The sequence below is a fragment of the Oratosquilla oratoria genome, chromosome 4 (assembly GCF_046742065.1).
Source record: "Oratosquilla oratoria isolate Oo_2021 chromosome 4, ASM4674206v1, whole genome shotgun sequence".
Lineage (NCBI taxonomy): Eukaryota > Metazoa > Arthropoda > Malacostraca > Stomatopoda > Squillidae > Oratosquilla > Oratosquilla oratoria.
The window spans coordinates 18,236,927-18,255,315 of NC_134780.1; the positions used below are offsets into that span (position 1 = coordinate 18,236,927).

The 18,389-nt window shown below is 38.8% G+C and overlaps 1 protein-coding gene across 1 annotated transcript in view; it reads left to right on the plus strand.

Moving 5' to 3' along the window:
- The first annotated feature begins 5,913 nt into the window (after positions 1 to 5,913).
- LOC143024630 (nuclear RNA export factor 1-like) overlaps positions 5,914 to 18,389 on the plus strand; it is a 66,609-nt gene continuing 54,133 nt past the window's right edge. Inside the window, exons 1-4 of the mRNA XM_076183530.1 lie at positions 5,914 to 6,059; positions 6,377 to 6,510; positions 13,826 to 13,908; positions 16,800 to 16,902. Coding sequence (XP_076039645.1) covers positions 5,984 to 6,059; positions 6,377 to 6,510; positions 13,826 to 13,908; positions 16,800 to 16,902 — 396 coding nt within the window. The 5' untranslated portion in view covers positions 5,914 to 5,983. The remainder of the gene's footprint in view (positions 6,060 to 6,376; positions 6,511 to 13,825; positions 13,909 to 16,799; positions 16,903 to 18,389) is intronic.

An 18,389-nucleotide genomic window follows, 5' to 3' on the forward strand; every position in this document is an offset into this window, starting at 1 on the left:
GGCTTTCAAGAGGAGGCTAGATAAATTCCTGGACAACATCCCAAATGAGCCTCCAATGCCGCATAGCTCAACCTCGCGAGGAGCGGCAACGAACTCGATCGCAGACCAGTTCCAATATGTGAGATACAGACAGAGATGCGAGAGTGGCGTGTCCCCAGACTGGCCATGGTGTTAAGGGGACCTGTGGACGCGATCACTCAAAAAATTCTGGCACATGAACGAATTTTAGGTAAACATTTCAAAAGAATCTCTATGATGGTGGTAACACTTCGACCAAATATTACAGCTCAATTCCGTTTCTTTTTTTTATACAGAATAAAATAGATGAATTATTGGCAACCTCTGGCAACCCCATTGTATATTGAAATAAAGTCAAAATTTCGATAGCCAGTTCTGTTTTGTTTATCTGGCAGTAGTGACGTCCCAAGTTCGAGTCACCTTTAATGATTTAAATCTTTAAAGAAATTTCATCCTACTATAGTGTGAAGTCACAACTCAAGTTTTGTAACGTCGTCACTATAAAAATCCGGCCTGCATCATGAACGGGCCAGGGAAGCACCAACCTACCCCACATGCCTACCGGTGCTATAGGCAAAATGTAAAGGAAAAAATGAATAAATAATAAATAAATAATAATTATATATATATATATATATATATATATATATATATATATATATATATATATATATATATATATATGTTGAGACATTCTGACAGGTTGATGTAAGCGGAATAGGAAACACAGGAGTCTTAGTCTTGAGTTTAGTCAGGAATAAACTCAAGACTAAGACTCCTGTGTTTCCTATTCCGCTTACATCATATATATATATATATATATATATATATATATATATATATATATATATATATACATATATGTATATATATATATTTATATATATATATGGGTCTTTTCCGTTTGGCGACGCGGAATTTCTCGAAACTTTTACAATCAATATAATTTCGAATGCTGATTACAGATTTTTTTTTTTTTTTTTTAATTAAATAAAGTGTCGAAAAAACGGTTTTAAATGGGAACTAGTTAACATGGCGCGGGACAGTCTTAATGGTAAATATTTTACCGGCAACGCTTAATGGTAAAAATTTACCGAGACCTTAGCGGTACATACTCGCTTAATGGTGAAAATTTACTGGTAAATTAGGGGGCCACTGGTCACGTCAGTACCACCAAGCCAAAACGCGCTTAGCGAGACCTTAGCGGTACATACTCGTTTAATGGCAAAAGTTTACCGGTAAATTAGGGGGACACTGGTCCCGTTAGTACCACCAAGCCGAGACGCGCTTACCGCTCTCTGAGTGTTATGGTATAGCTTATCGGTTAACGGAACCTTAAGGGTTGATTCACACTATCGGTCCGGTCGCGCTCCACTCTCGCTCCGCTCCGGTTCTGAGGTATTCAGGGTTGATTCACATTATCGGTCCGGTAACACTACTTGCTTATATGAAGGCTGAATCTCGACTGGAGTGGAGCAGGAGGAGCAGGACCGTGGCAACTGAGTTCACACTGGCGCTCACGGTCCAGTCACCCTCCGGTCTCGCTCCAGTAAAAATATGGGTTGATTCACACTATCGGTCCGGTCGCGCTCCACTCCCGCTACGCTCTCGGTCCGGTCCAATATTGTCTCATTAATTTCAATGGAAGCATTCACACTGGCGCTCTCGCTCCAGTCTCGCTCCGGTAACGGTTCCGTCAAAAGATATTTTTACTGGAGCGAGACTGGACCGTGAGCGCCAGTGTGAACTCAGTTGCCACGGTCCTGCTCCACTCCAGTCGAGATTCAGCCTTCATATAAGCAAGTAGTGTTACCCTCTGTCCTACCAAACCATGGATAATCCAAAGGAAACACCACAATGGGATCATGAGAATGTTAGAAAAATGATAAAAATACATTTTCTTTTTATTTATCACTGATACAATGACAATGCGTACAGCGAGGATATTCATAAGCACCAACTGAATACAATATAACCTACAAAACTTACTTTAATTTTGTGGATTTAGATGAAATGCTAATAGAATTAGTCAAAAGGTAAACCAGAGCTGTATGACCTGACTTCGCTGCACTACAGTGATAATGTTTGCATACTTATCATATTGCCAAGGTACCGAGAGAAAAAAATACACATTATTAACCGAAGAAAGAAATTCCATATGGATAATAACAACCTATTATCCACTGCGGAAATGCATCTCCTTAGCTCACTCAACAAATATTCCTACACAAGTTTGTTTGTCTACTTATATTTTATCATTTTGCCAAGGCATTGAACCAGCTGGGGAGCTGAAATAATCTTTCAGTGTTTCTCTCGCGCCAAAAGCCTCCTTTGTAGCATTTCCCCCTCTTCCTCTCATTGGACGTACTGTGTTTGATGGAGGCATGACAACAGTATCTGGTAATGCAACAGCAATTGGGTGTATCAGATTGTGAAGTATGCATGTTGTTGTAATGATTGCATTAGCGTTAGAAGGCATAGCTTTAAGTTTCCTTAAATATATTCTGAAGGTTTGCACTAGAATACCAAATGTGCACTCAACTATCCTCCTGGCTCTAGATAATCTATAATTAAAAATCCTCTTCTCTACCTTATGTTCAGTCTGTGAACCTGGGTAGGGCCTCATCAATTTTCTCTTCAGCGGGAAAGCCTCATCTCCCACTATAACGTATGGTGCAAGCACATCAGTGTCAGGAAGTGCAGCATCTTCTTGTACATTTCAGGTCATCCTCAATTTTGGATAGTATTTTCTCAAATGTTCCTTTGTTCATTCTGAAATAGCTGTGGAATTTACTCTCATTATCAATAAGACGAGGATACAGAGTATGAAATTCTCCTTCAGTCTTCCTATCTTGCAACATAGGATGAACCCACAATCTCTTTCTTTTTCTATTTTGTTTTCCTTCTTCTTCTTCTTCATCAAGTGCAATAGCGAATATTGCCAACTCGGCGTCAGAAAAGTCACACTTCCTTCGTAACTGATGGTAAGACTTCTACTGGTATCGAGGGAGGGGCGATGACGGGAACGAGAGCGGACCGTACGTGTGAATGCCTCAGAACCGAGAGCAGACCGAGAGTGGAGCGTGACCGGACCGATAGTGTGAATCAACCCTATCTTTTGACGGAACCGTGACCGGAGCGAAACCGGAGCGAGACTGGAGCGAGAGCGCCAGTGTGAATGCTTCCATTGAAATTGATGAGACAATATTAGACCGAACCGAGAGCGTAGCGGGAGTGGAGCGCGACCGGACCGATAGTGTGAATCAACCCTAAGGCTTGATTCACACTATCGGTCCGGTCCAATATTGTCTCATTAATTTCAATGGAAGCATTCACACTGGCGCTCTCGCCCCGGTCACGGTTCCGTCAAAAGATATTTTTACTGGAGCGAGACCGGAGGGTGACTGGACCGTGAGCGCCAGTGTGAACTCAGTTGCCACGGTCCTGCTCCACTCCAGTCGAGATTCAGCCTTCATATAAGCAAGTAGTGTTACCTGCTGTCCTACCAAACCATGGGTAATCCAAAGGAAACACCACAATGGGATCATGAGAATGTTAGAAAAATGATAAAAATACGTTTTCTTTTTATTTATCACTGATACAATGACAATGCGTACAGCGAGGATATACATAAGCACCAACTGAATGAAATATAACCTACAAAACTTACTTTAATTTTGTGGATTCAGATGAAATGCTAATAGAATTAGTCAAAAGGTAAACCAGAGCTGTATGACCTGACTTCGCTGCACTACAGTGATAACGTGGCGAAAAGAAGCTGTGTTGAAATAAGCAGGCAGCTGGGTTGTGAAGATAAGAAATTCCATACAATTGCCTAATGTCCACTGTGGAAATGCATTTCCTATCCTCACTAAACAATTTTCCTATACAATAATGTTTGCATACTTATCATATTGCCAAGGTACTGAGAGAAAAAAAAATACACATTATTAACCGAAGAAAGAAATTCCATATGTATAATAACCTATTATCCACTGCGGAAATGCATCTCCTTAGCTCACTCAACAAATATTCTTACACAAGTGTGTTTGTCTACTTATATTTCATCCTTTTGCCAAGGCATTGAACCAGCTAGGGAGCTGAAATAATCTTTCAGTGTTTCTTTCACGCCAAAAGCCTCCTTCGTAGCATTTCCCCCCTCTTCCTCTCATTGGACGTACTATGTTTGATGGAGGCATGACAACAGTATCTGGTAATGCAACAGCATTTGGGTGTATCAGATTGTGAAGTATGCATGTTGTTGTAATGATCGCATTAGCGTTAGAAGGCATAGCTTTAAGTTTCCTTAAATATATTCTGAAGGTTTGCACTAGAATACCAAATGTGCACTCAGCTATCCTCCTGGCTCTAGATAATCTATAATTAAAAATCCTCTTCTCTACCTTATGTTCAGTCTGTGAACCTGGGTAGGGCCTCATCAAATTTCTCTTCAGCGGGAAAGCCTCATCTCCCACTATAACGTATGGTGCAAGCACATCAGTGTCAGGAAGTGCAGCATCTTCTTGTACATTTCAGGTCATCCTCAATTTTGGATAGTATTTTCTCAAATGTTCCTTTGTTCATTCTGAAATAGCTGTGGAATTTACTCTCATTATCAATAAGACGAGGATACAGAGTATGAAATTCTCCTTCAGTCTTCCTATCTTGCAACATAGGATGAACCCACAATCTCTTTCTTTTTCTATTTTGTTTTCCTTCTTCTTCTTCATCAAGTGCAATAGCGATTATTGCCAACTCGGCGTCAGAAAAGTCACACATCCTTCGTAACTGATGGTAAGACTTCTACTGGTGTCGAGGGAGGGGGGATGACGGGAACGAGAGGGGACCGATAGTGTGAATACCTCAGAACCGAGAGCGGAGCGCGACCGGACCGATAGTATGAATCAACCCTGAATACCTCAGAACCGGAGCGGAACGAGACCGGAGCGTGACCGGACCGATAGTGTGAATCAACCCTAACGGTACCAGAATTTTTACCGGTAAAGTATCATTAAGGTTGTTACCGGTTTTACCAGTAACTTTACCGGTACCTGTCCACCACTACTCTACACCTCTCAGTGCTTTTTCAAAGTTTAAGGGAGGGGCATGTCGCTTTCCAGCCTCCCAGTTAGTTTAAATACCTCTCTCCTGAAAAATGAATGTTTTTGTTCTTTAATAAGCCATATCTCTGGTTCTATTTTACATATTATTTTTAATGCTGTGCCATTGTGAAGGGAAAAAGTCATACATATTTGTTAAAAAAAAAAGAAAAAAAAAAAGGAAACTGTAACTTAAATTTTTTGTTTCATTTATCCTAACAGATTTTCACAACATTTTTTTACTATTCAAAATAGAAAAAAAAAATGAAAAAATGAAAATGAAATAAAATATAATCTTACCAAGTTGTTACCAAGATTCTAATCTTTCATTTCCTTAATAGGAGGTTAATATGGACACCTTCATGTTCAGATATATCATCTTCACTATACAATATTATACAAAATAAAAATATTCACTACACATAACATATGCATGTGACTGAAACAGTTTAGTGGGGGAATTATACTCTATTGGAAAGGGTAATTATACATAAGTTCACCAGAGAAGTTGAACAACTTTTATGACACGTTCACATATAAGAATAAGAACTCCCAGGTTCCCTTAAAACACCAAAACCTACCTACAAGTAACAAGACCTCCCCAAAATCAGGCCTGAGGGCAATGGCGGGTCAAAATAAACTACTTAGAACTCTTAGATTGTTTATATATCTTTTACTGTTAAAAGTATATTACTAAATATTTACCGAGTACATATTTCGTGAAATGGAACTGCATTTACTTATCAATATACGGCAGTTTCTTTTGTTGTCGCACGATTTTACAGGAACCATAACAGTACGCAAACAAGAGGGCTGCTGTCCACAAGCGGAAATAGTGTTACGTTTGGTGGTTGCTTGACAAAGTAATGCCAATGGGAGGTGGTTCAAGATATCCGAATGTTTATAAAAATGTTCGCAATGATAACAGTAGACATTATTTTGGTATGTAGTATTGAAAGTTCAATGTTTGTAAATATATTAGTTGCAAGATGAGGATGAATTGAAAATGTCGGCTGTATTTGCGTATGGAAGTGTCACCAAACGTATTACCTTCTAAATTTAGTACACTTATCACAAGGTGGATATAACTCGTTTAAATTATATTAAGATGCATTTAAAATAAGACTATTCACTATTTAGCTTACCTTCTGATATGACGGAAATCTTTGGGATCTTGTCTAGGTCTAAACGAGGAAAATGGCGACTAGTACATATGATACAGGTGATTGTTATTGTAAAGTTTTGTTCTTATTTTCTAGAACATGATGAAAGGGACAGAAATGTTGGAAGTGGAGGAGGAAATGGAGGCAGAAACTGGAGAAGAGATAACTACTGGGGAAAACAAAGAGGTGGTCACAATCGATATGATGATGACAGATACCATGGACAAGAGGTATGATTTATGGTTTAGTAGGATTTACGTGTTTTCTAAATTGAATATTTGCTATCATTCCAGTGTCATACAAACACATTTCAAAGATATATTTTTCCAATGGAATAGTTAAATTTGGGATGTTTCAAATAAATTTCATGATACATGTACAAGTTAAAGTTTGCGTGATTCTGGAAAATTATAGATATTTTGTTAATTTTTTATTTGTTGACAATTATAGCATGTGTAAGTTATTACCATTTATGTAATCAGATACTGTATTTTTGTCCTTAGGCATAAGTCTGCTGTTCATTTTGGGTGGATAACTTCCTGTTCCAGTAACAGGCAAACATTTTTCACTTTTTTTTTTTTTTTTAAATATTGATTTTGTAAGTTATAATACATCAACATAATATACAATATACTTTTCTTTATTGCTTTTAGGAACTTTTTTGTTCCTGATTTCCATCAAGAAAAACAAATATGTTGGTGTATTAGGATTTACGAAATTGATACTATTCTATTGCTAAAAATTTGGTAAAATTTTAGTTGTGCACACCTTGATACTTACTTGATACGTAATGTGACGATTCGATGCTGAGCTCCGTCTTGCATGACGCTCTGCTTAGCTGAAAACGATTATACTAGCAACCAAAATCCGTCCTCATAGGCTTGCTGTCCGTGTCATAGCACTCGGTGAACAAATATGCCTTTAGTTCCTTCTTGAAGGTTATGTAGTACTCGGATATCCTTACGGATTCGGGTTATTTATTATATAACCTTGGAGCACTATTCATAAAGGCTTTATGACCCATTTCAGTGTTGAATCTTGGCTCATTTAGCCTGTCTAATTGAACATTATGCCTTAACGTCAAGTTGGAAGTTGTACTGAAGTCACTAAGCAATTCTTTGAGGTAGACTGGTTTTTCAAATTTAATCGCTTGATATACTAGCGTGCATATTTTATAAATGATCCTCGCCTTAATAGGCAACCAGTGTAAGCTTATCAGTACGGGAGTTATTCTCTCACGCCTCTTTAAACCCAGTATCATCCTCGCAGCTCTGTTCATAACTAATTGTAGTTTCTTCAATAAGTGGTTAGGCAGTCCATAATACAGCGAGTTGCAATAATCAAGCCTACTTATCACGTAGTTATGAACAAGCATTTTGACAGTTTCTTTATCAAGATATTTCCTTACAAAAGTTATGTTTCTCAGGTGATAACTAGCCACTCTAACCACATGATGCACCTGACTTGCGAGATTTACATTTCTGTCTATGATCACTCCCAGGTTCTTAACCCCTTCCATACGGTGCCGCACACGTAGGCGTCATGGACTTAGATCTCGGTGGCAGCAGCCAATGCCAGCCGTACGACGTGTCGTAATAATACTCGCATCATAAAATATAGTCACCGCTTATATCGATCGTTCTCTCTTCACCCGTGAATTTTGATAACCATAGAAAATGCGATTACAAAAGAATTAGAAAGAATGTCATTATGGAGGGGCGACTACAATAAATATAATCAAGACGCCGATATGGCAGCCTCGCGAATACACTCGCTCCCCATGACGCCTACGTGTGCGGCACCGTATGGAAGGGGTTAATATTGTCTCCCACAGTCATCGAGACACCATTTATGTGCAACCTTGGAATGTTTAGCCTTACCAAATCAATTTCTTTCCCAACTATCAGGCACTCTGTCTTGTTTTCATTAAGTTTTAGTTGTTTGAGTTTCATCCAGTTTCTAATGTCATACATTGTCATTCAGCACTGTCTCTATGCTATGCACATTGTTCACTGCCATATAGAATTGTGTATCATCTGTAAATAGTTTAAAACTGACCCTGTGTCTATTCAGTAGATCAGAGAGCCCTCTAGTATATATGCAAAACAAAATTGGAGCATGGACGCTTCCCTGCGGAACCCCTCTCACTAGCTCCTTTGGGAGTGAAAGCGATTCACCAACTTGTACTTGATATGTTCTGTTCTCAAGGAAACTTTCGAAGTACCTCAGTGCCCTCCCTTCTATACCTATTTTCCTACAGTCTTGCAATAATATAGAATGCACCACTGTATCAAAAGCAGCACTAAGATCAAGTAGAATCAATACACCACATTTTCCTTCATCCATTAACATTCGCATATCATTTACTACCGAACACAGTGCTGTTTCCATAGAATGTAGTTTACGGTAGGCGGATTGACTCTCAGGAAGAGCATGTACTAATTCAAGGTGAGTGTTCAGTTGTTCGAGGATAACATTTTCAATAATTTTTGACAGGAATGTCAGATTTGAGACGGGCCGGTAGGAATTTAAGGATTGGCTATCAAGACTACCCTTCACTATCGGCTTAACAATCACTCTTTTCTCAGAGAATGGAAAAGTATTTTTTTTTCAATGCTAAGATTAACTAAATCTTTGATAACACTTACAAAGTCTTCAAAATTCTCGCTACACTCGATGTCACTTATCGGGATGGGATCATTGCTACAATATGTTGACCGTGCTCTACGCATTATGGATTTTACCACACCCAGATTTACTGGTCTAAAAGATAGCAGTCTTGGTTCATTTATGTCTCTAGTCACGGGTAGTGACTCATTTGTATCATCCTGAAAATTCGCCACTATATTTTTCACCTTATTGTCAAAGAATTCTACGAATTTATCTGCAAGGGCACTGTCTGTATAACCCTCTGGTAATTTGACTTTCTTTTTTGTACCAGTGAGATTATCTAATATTGTATATAACTTATGAATGTCATTTCGTGCTTCAATAGTCTTAGACCTATAAAAGTTATGTTTCCTTTCTATGATCAGCCTTCTCTCATGGTTTCTTGCAATTTTATAATCATTTCTAGTCTGTTCACTCTTATGTCTGCGCCACAGTCTTTCCTTTTTAATTTTGTCTTTCTTGTCTCGAGAAATTTCACCGTTAAACCAAGGTGCATTGTCTCTAGGTTTAATTTCTTTTTCAATAATAGGGCACACCTTATTGTACTCCTCACTCACACTTCTATTGTAAAGTTCGAAAGAACATGTAACACAGTCCACAATTTCCTTATCCATCTCATGTTCACATTGATTATGTTTTTTATCTGATAGTATTTGGATCACTGAGGTCACAAAATGATCGGTATAGCAAAAGTAATTAATTTATGTATAGGTGATAAACGACATATCTCTTCAACATCGAGTTTATGAATTAGGTCTCTGTCCTTCTCACAAAACACCAAATCCAACATGTGGCCACTGACTGAAGTTGATTTGTTTACCTTGTTTGTTAAATTAAATGAGTCCATTAAATTAATAAAGTCTATCACTCCTCTCCCATTTATATCATGCATCCACATATTAAAGTCTCCACAAATGAAAGTGTTCATGGTCACCATGTCTAATGTTTCCAGATACGTACCAAACTCCTCCAAAAACTCGTTAATACCCAAATTTGGAGGTCTGTACACCTACGAACATGCATTTTCTATTCATGATTTCACATCCAACTCTAAGTAGTTCATAACTGTTTGTTTCCTGGGTAGGATATAACCTGATTTTAGTAAATGAATTAGTAAGAAATAGTCCAACCCCACCTCCTCGTTTTCCCATTCTCGATGCATGTAGGAAGGTGTGAGAACACGGCGTCATTTCTTTTATAACCGCAGAGTCATATTCACTTAGCCAAGTCTCTGTCAATGCTAAAATATCAAAGCCTTCTTCACTCATCAAATCCTTTATTTCAAATGTTTTATTTTTTACTGATTGTACATTCAATAGACCTGCTTTGATTTTCACTTTGTTATTAGTAGCCATGGTCAGTGCTGTCCTTTATCCTCCTTACTTCATTCTCATATATAGGACAACAGTGATCATTCACCCCATGATCAGTTTCAGTCTTTCCAAACCTTTCACAATTTATGCATTTCCGAGTCGTCTCTGTGCAGTTTTTCCCAAGGTGGGGTCCTGCACATCTGAAACAGCTAATGGGCCAACGTAATATGTAATTTTCTTTCCAACAAATGAAGTTGCGGTGCTTGAATGATACGCCATGTTTGTTTTGATAGGTGCCGAGTTTGAAGAAATGAAAGGATGATAAATTAGTCTATTCTAACCTATGTAACTTAACCAATATTTAGTAATTCAGTATTTCAAATTCTAAAAATCATCTGAGTTGTCATTGTCATCACAGATGCTGATGGCCTGATTATTATTGTACCTTGGGCAATTAACAGACAATGGCAGAATCCTGTGTTCTCTCAAGTCCAAAGAAGCCCTATTGTCTTTGTAACAGCACTTATCATCACCTGGAGTTGGAGAACACCTGGTTCATAAAGTGAAAGCCGTTGTCTGATAGTGACTGGACTGGCATGGCATCTGGACCATATCCTAGTGGCTTCATTTGTTAGTAAATTTGCTTGTTGCAAGTTTTTTTTTTTTCCCACCAAGAAAATCACATATGTTCATGTATATAATGTACAAAATTAATATTTAATTTTCTGATGTTATATTGCGTAAATTATAATACATGACCATAATATGTGATATTGGTGGAAATAAGTGACAAAGACCTTACTACAAGCAAATCTATTATTGAACGAAGCCACTAGGATACAGTCCAGATGCTATGTTGTTGTCTGTCCAGTTCAGTCACTGTCAATTAGACAGTGGTTTTCATGTTGTCGACTGGGTGTTCTCCAACTCCAGGTGACATCATCTGTTAATTGCCTGAGGTACAATAATAATCAGGCTGTCAGCATCTGTGATGACAACGATGACCTGGATGATCTTTAGAATTTGAGGTACCGAATTATTAAATATAGGTTAGGTAAAGTAAGGTGAGGTATGTAGGTTAGGTTAGAATAAACAAATTTATCATCCTTTCATTTCTTCGACTCCAGCATCTATCAAAACAAACAGCATATCATTGAACTGCCACGACTTCGTTTGTTAATAAATCGTTTTTAGCAACTTTTTTTATTGATTTCCACCAAGAAAATTGCATATTACATTAATGTATTATAATTTACAGAATTGATAATTAATTTTCTATTGCTATATTGTGTAGGTGTGCCTTTCTAAAAATTTAACAATTTTTAGAAGTGCACACCTACTCGTATGTCATGTGATATAGCAATAGAAAATTAGATATTAATCTTGTAGATTATAATGCATCAATGTAAGGGGGAAAAGCCTTTGGTATATGTATAAATGGAAATCAATAATAGAAAAAGTTGCTGAAAGCAGTACTCAAACAAATGTAGCTGCTGTGACTGCTTGAGACACCATCTTTGTTTTGGTAGATGCAGAAGTCGTAGAAATTAAAGTATGATAAAGTCATCTATTCTAACCTAACCTACCTATGTACCCTACTTAACCTTAATGGATGACTGCATTATACACAATCATGCACGCAAACAACACAACATACACTCTATAAAGGATTTGTGGGAAAACCCAGTTTCGGCTGTAGCATTCCTTGGGGAGACGGGACTGCTCGGACAGACAGTCTAGGGAATGACAACAACAACTCCTAATCTACATTTAGTAATGTGGTACCTGTAATTCTAGAGATCTTCAGGGTCAGGTTCATTGTCTTTGACTTCCGAATCTATCAAAACAAAGATTGCATCTCAAGGAAGTTTGTGTATCATTTATAGCAACGTTTTCTGTTGATTTCCGCCAAGAAAAAAGTATTTTATGTCGATGTATTATGACTTACAAAATCAATATTTAATTTTCAAATGCCATATCATACAGGTGTGCACTTATAGAAAAATATAGGTAATTTTTTTTTCCTGTGGAATTGTTAGGTTAGGTTATGAGCTATTAGACAATGAAAGTTTGATGTTGAATGTCCGTTTATATGTGTTCAAAAATTTGACCAACTACTTAAAGTTTAAATTATTTTTGGTAGCCATTCTTAACTTAGGTGATTAAAGAAATGGAGTGGGTGAGGGGTCTTAAAATATTCACCATGGTTACACAGTTTGTACATACATATACCAAAGGCTTTTTCCCCCTACATGGGGTGTAGCCACAAAGAAAAGGCATAGAAACCACTCCCACCCATTCCATTTCCTATATATTCCACTCCCCTCCACCCTCCTCCCTCCCTCTTATCTTGGCACCTCCTGATAATGGATGATGCTGTGATGCATGGAAGGGAGTTGGTGGGGAATGGGGTGGTTAGGGAGTGGTTATGTGTGAGTGATATTTTGACTGCCAAAAGGGATTTCTCCCTGTCATCTCTTTCAGCATGAGGGGACAGTGGGGGGGGAGGGGGTCACTGATTAGATGAAGTGGCGTTGCTTTTGACCCAGGGCAATGGGTGAGATGCAGGGATGACCCATCATCCAGGAGGAGCTAAGAAAAAGAGTGGTAAATGAGAGTGGAGTGGGTGGGGATGAAATGGGTGGGAGTGGAATTCCAAGCTACAAAGTCCTCTGTAAGGGGTGCCGTCCTAGCCTCCCAATAGGAGGAAGTTTGTGATGTTAAACTATATCATCATATCTGAACATTATATCTGGACGTGCTATCACCAGCCTCATCAATAGACATCTTCCCCTTGACCCCAGACTAATAAATCAGGCCATCAATCCCCTCACCTTCATCAGTAGGTCAGCCGTTAGGGGCTGACACTTGATCTTTGGACTAGGTCCATGATATCTCTCTTTCATCCTCAACTCTATTTCTTACACTTTTACAGAGGGAGCTGACAATCGGCAACTACTCACCCTCCCCTTACCACTTACAATCAATGCCATTGAAACAGTGCCACACAAATACAACACAAAAGAGTCTGAAGTTTCTTACCAGAGAGATGTATGGGAGGACCTGAGGACTGCTGCAGCCACTATGGGGCTATGGGTTTTCCACTTGACAAACCTTGAGGAAACAATTGATTGATTTGATGCATACATGTCCAGACCTCAGTGGATTTCAAAAGGAACTGACAGAATCTGAAGCAGTAAAAATGTTGAATTTATTATATATATATTCTATAGTGTACAATGTTTTTAATTGTCATTTCACAGGTATTACTTAATTTTGTACTTGATATTGGACCGATCCTCCTTTTGTTTTATAAATCAAGGAATGGGTGTACAGTATGCCAGTATGAATTTATAAATTATTAGATCTAATATTGGGTAATTTATTGCAGTTTGGGGAATGTTACCATAGCAGAAGGGTTAAGACCAGTGATGTCCTTGAATCTGTCAATAATAACATTTCATGGATGTCTTAATAGTAATGCAGATTATTTTTTGGTGTAATGCTCAGGGTGTAGTTGTGAATGCAATGCATTAAGTAATGTTTTACATCCTGTATTTAGGGCCGGCGTGGTGGAAGAGGTGGGTCATCACAAAGAGGACGTGGGCGAATTTCAAATAATGATGGAAGGGACTATCCAAACAGGTAAGTTTTATCAGGACATTTGTAATCAAAGTATTGGTTGTTAATGATGGTGGTATCAATCAATCCATTGCCCCAGATCTTTCATGCAGGAGGCAGAAGACAACTGGGTAAAGGAATAGCCACTGGATTGGGCTGCAAATCACTAGGAATAGATATTGTATCTGGGTATGGCTAGGGCGGGGCAATGTAAGATGAGGTATTCAGTGCCTTTTGTGTCATTGTTGTGTCTGGGGTAATTGTTTTGTAGCCTGGCATATTTTGTATTGGTGGTGTTTAGTGCTGGTTAATGACCTGAATGAAGTCATGATAGTATCTTGATTCTCTTTCGAAGGATTTGTGGGATCAATGTCTATGGAGGTTGTTGGAGTAGGGTGGTTGGTTTTGTGCTTAGTTTTGCAAATATGTTTTTGTATGTGTAGTATGGTGCAGGTGAGAGGTTGTGAATGTTTGAGTAGTATTTTGCTAATTTTTCTTCTTCTGTGCCGCTACAAAGTGGAGCTACATATCTGAGAGGTTGTGAATGTTTGAGTAGTATGTTGCTAGTGTTTCTTCTGTGCCTCTACAGAATGGAGCCACACATCATTTGTATATGTTAGGGTATCATCTCTGTTCCTAGAGAAATATTGCCACTTTTGTACCATGACTATCACTGCTTTATGCCGTTCCCATGAAACTCTTTTACAACCTCTGTGACTCCTCTTCTTATCCCCTGTGGTAGGGTGGGGTTGTTGCCATGATTCCCATGGGATTCATAAAAGACAACAATGTAGAACAGAGTGATGGGACTAGGGATGCTGCTGTCTGTATGTTCATCATACAAGAAATCAAGGTATAAAAGGGTCTGGAAGAAGATATTGAACAAAAACCCTAAATTTTGGATCATTAGATAAGGCGCTATGTGCCAGGTAGGCAAAGATGCCAGCACTTCAAAAATACATCTTGTTTGAGTGCCTCCTTTGGTCAAACTTTAGACAGCGATAACTCGAATATGATTTTGGTGTCTGCCTGTCTGGCATGGGGTGCCACAAATGTGCATGTTTATGGTACAGATAAGTATGCAAGAGAAGAAATTTGCAGTTATGGGAAGACCAGGATGACCCATTATCTACAAGGAACTAAGATATAAGGGAAACTAATGTGTGGTGGATGGAAGTGGGAGTGGTGGTAAGGGTGATTGAGCCCTTGGCTCTTATCATGATCATTTCCACACTGTTTTCTCTGTAACCTTCATCACATTTAAGTTTTTCTTAGCCAAAAACATGACTCCACCTTGTTTCTCCACACTATTTTTAATCCAGTGATTATTTAATCCATGTCCAACACTATTTGGTGGTAATGGACCCCTTAATTTCATCTCCACAATCCCCATTATATCTGGTTTTTCTTCTGACAGATAATAATTTAGTTCACTTAATCCTGAGATCAATCCATCTATGTTAGTATAAGCCACTTTTATTTTTTTTCCCTCTCCATCTCGTTCTCTGTTCCTTTCATTTCTTTTTCTTGAGTATACCATTTTCTCATCTTCACATCTAACACAATTCAACAGAACATCTTTTTGTTGGTCTCTGTTCTTTTCTCGTTTTTTTTTCTCTAGCTTCTCTTCTTGATTTCTTCTTTCTCTTTCCTCATTCATTTCTCTCTTTATCTATATACTTTTATAGGGAGGAGTGGAGGTGGAGGTAGAATGTAGATTGAGAGAAGTGAGTAAATGCCTCGGTTGATTAAAAAGTGTAATGAGAAATAAACATTTGGGAATGGATGCTAAGAGGAGATTGTATGAAGGAGTGATTGTGTGACAGCACTGTACAGGGCAGAAACATGGAATGTAAGGGAGGAAGAGAGAAGGAGTTTGAATGTGTTTGAGATGAAATGCCTGAGAAGTATGATATGGGTTACTAGGCTAGATAGAGTGAGAAATGAGGAGGTGAGGAGGAGAACAGGGGTGGTAAGGGAGCTGGGAGATAGGGTTGATGAAAGAGTATTAGGATGGTTTGGACATATCGTAAGAATGAGTGAAGAAAGACTAGTAAAAGAGGTGTGGAATGCAGATGTGGAGGGAGTGAACATGAGGGGGTGCCCTAGGATGAGATGGATGGATGGGGTAAAAGGGGCATTGAGAAAGAGGGGAATGTGTTTAGGAATGACAGAAGGTAGGGGTGAATAGAGAATGGTTGTGTATAGATGATGCTGTGATGCATGAGGGGGAGTGGGTGAGGGAGTATGTATGAGAAATATATTAATGCAGCTCAAAGGGATTTCTCCCTGTCTTCTCCTTTTCTACATGAGGGGATGGAAGGGGGGGGTCACCGATTTAATGAAGAGGCCTTGCTGTGGATGTGCTGTGTCTTGCGACACTGCTTCAGACCAGTATGCAGGGATGATCCTTTATCCAGGAGGTGCCAAGATAAGAGGGAGGGTAGAGGGGAGTGGAGTATGTAGGGGATGGAATGGGTGGGAGTGGTTTCTATGCCTTTTTATTTTTGGCTACCTCCTGTATAAGGGGGAAGAGAGCCTTTGTGTGTCTCTCTCTCTGTCTCTCTCTCTCTCTCTGTCTCTCTCTCTCTGTCTCTCTCTCTCTGTCTCTCTCTCTCTGTCTCTCTCTCTCTGTCTCTCTCTCTCTCTGTCTCTCTCTCTCTCTGTCTCTCTCTCTCTCTGTCTCTCTCTCTGTCTCTCTCTCTCTCTCTCTCTCTCTCTCTCTCTCTCTCTCTCTCTCTCTCTCTCTCTCTCTCTCTCTCTCTCTCTCTCTCTCTCTCTCTCCCCCCCTCCCCCCCCCTTCCTTTATCATCCATAGAATTCATGCATCTTGCCTCATTGTGGGCCAAAATGTTTCCCTTTCAGCATGGTTTTTTCCCTGTAATCCAATGTTGATTTTGTAATAATTTTTACAGACTTCAAGAAGTGTATGAGAGGTCAAGAGGCAGAGGACGTGGCTCAAAGCGCCCAACACATCCACCCAAAGCTATAACAGACCTTGGATGGCAGAAGATAATTGTGAGTGGCACAGACCTTTTTATCCAAATATATGAATCATGTGTTCATGTTTTTGCAGTAGTGACTTTGTATTTACATAATGAAAAAACTGCAGGAATGTATAGTAATGTATAAAGCAGTGTTTCTTTTAGGTGACTTGAAAAGTTCTAGGATGTCAGGGTTTTGTGATGTCACTATGGTTCTTCAACATTTATATGGATTTGATTGATTTGCAGTATATGGTGTCATGTATATGGGTGGGTTAGTACTAGAGATAAATGCAAGTGAACTGGAAAGATGTTTGATATTGATGGGTGAAAGTGTAAGGACATTGGGGAAATTAATAGTTATTTGTGGATAACACTGAAATAGGACAAAGTGATAGAACTGTATTTTTCTTTTAAAAATTTAAGATGTCAAGCCAAAAGAGTGTGTGGAAGGTGAACTCCAACCAGAACCCTAGTACAGTAGTCCCTCGAATAACGCGGGGGTTATGTTCCTGAAATTACCGCGTATGCTGATATTTCATATTAAATACCAGGGTAAATCTTTAGTTTCGACCATGGGAGTAATATAGCAATAGAAAATTAAATAATAATTTTGTAAATTAAAATGTATCACCGTAATATGCAATTTTGTGTGCGGAAATGAAAAACAAAAAAGATGCTAAAACAGATTTTTTTTAAGTAACGAAGTTGTGTACGACAAATGGTACGCCATGTTTGTTATGGTAGATGCCGACGTCGAAGATATGAAAGGATGATAAATTCGTCTGATGTGATGCGCCACTTTGACAGAAACAGGAGCACAATGTGTTACGGCATGTCATTTTCACTTTTTTTTTTATGGTTCGCACAGAAGATTTTAAGTCTGTATTCTCTGGCACATGATGCATAGGACATACCACTTCTCAGTTTGTCCAAAATGACGATTTTTTTCTGATAACGTCATACACTTCTTTTCTCGCTTAGCAAATTTTCCAGCCTTTCCTTGAATCTTTGTCTTTGTTGGCTTAGAGGAGTGTATCGGTGCCATGTGAAGAACATGTGGAGGGGTAATGAACATGACTTCCAGAGCAATTGACCAGCACTACGAATGGTGAGAGACTGAGGAATGGGTCACCGCACAAGTCGCGGGAACAGGTAGAATCAAGCGCACCGCTAATGGATTGCAACCAACAAACAACCTTAACTTTACGAGTACATAAATGATCAAAGTGAGACAAAACAGCAATAATGAAATATTGGAAAGTGGAATATAATCTAATAAATAAAAGCGGTTTCGTGTCTGTCTGTCAGACTTTTTTCTCGATTCGATCGATCGACTAATTTCGATTTCGACGACTCAACCTTACTTTGTAAATGTTTCAGATTAAATTTGGCTCCAATTCATGAGTAGCATTCAAAGTAATTGAGCTTTTCGAACAAAAGCGGTTTTCTGTCTGTCAGACTTTTTTCTCGATTCGATCGATCGACTAATTTCGATTTCGATGACTCAACCTTACTTTG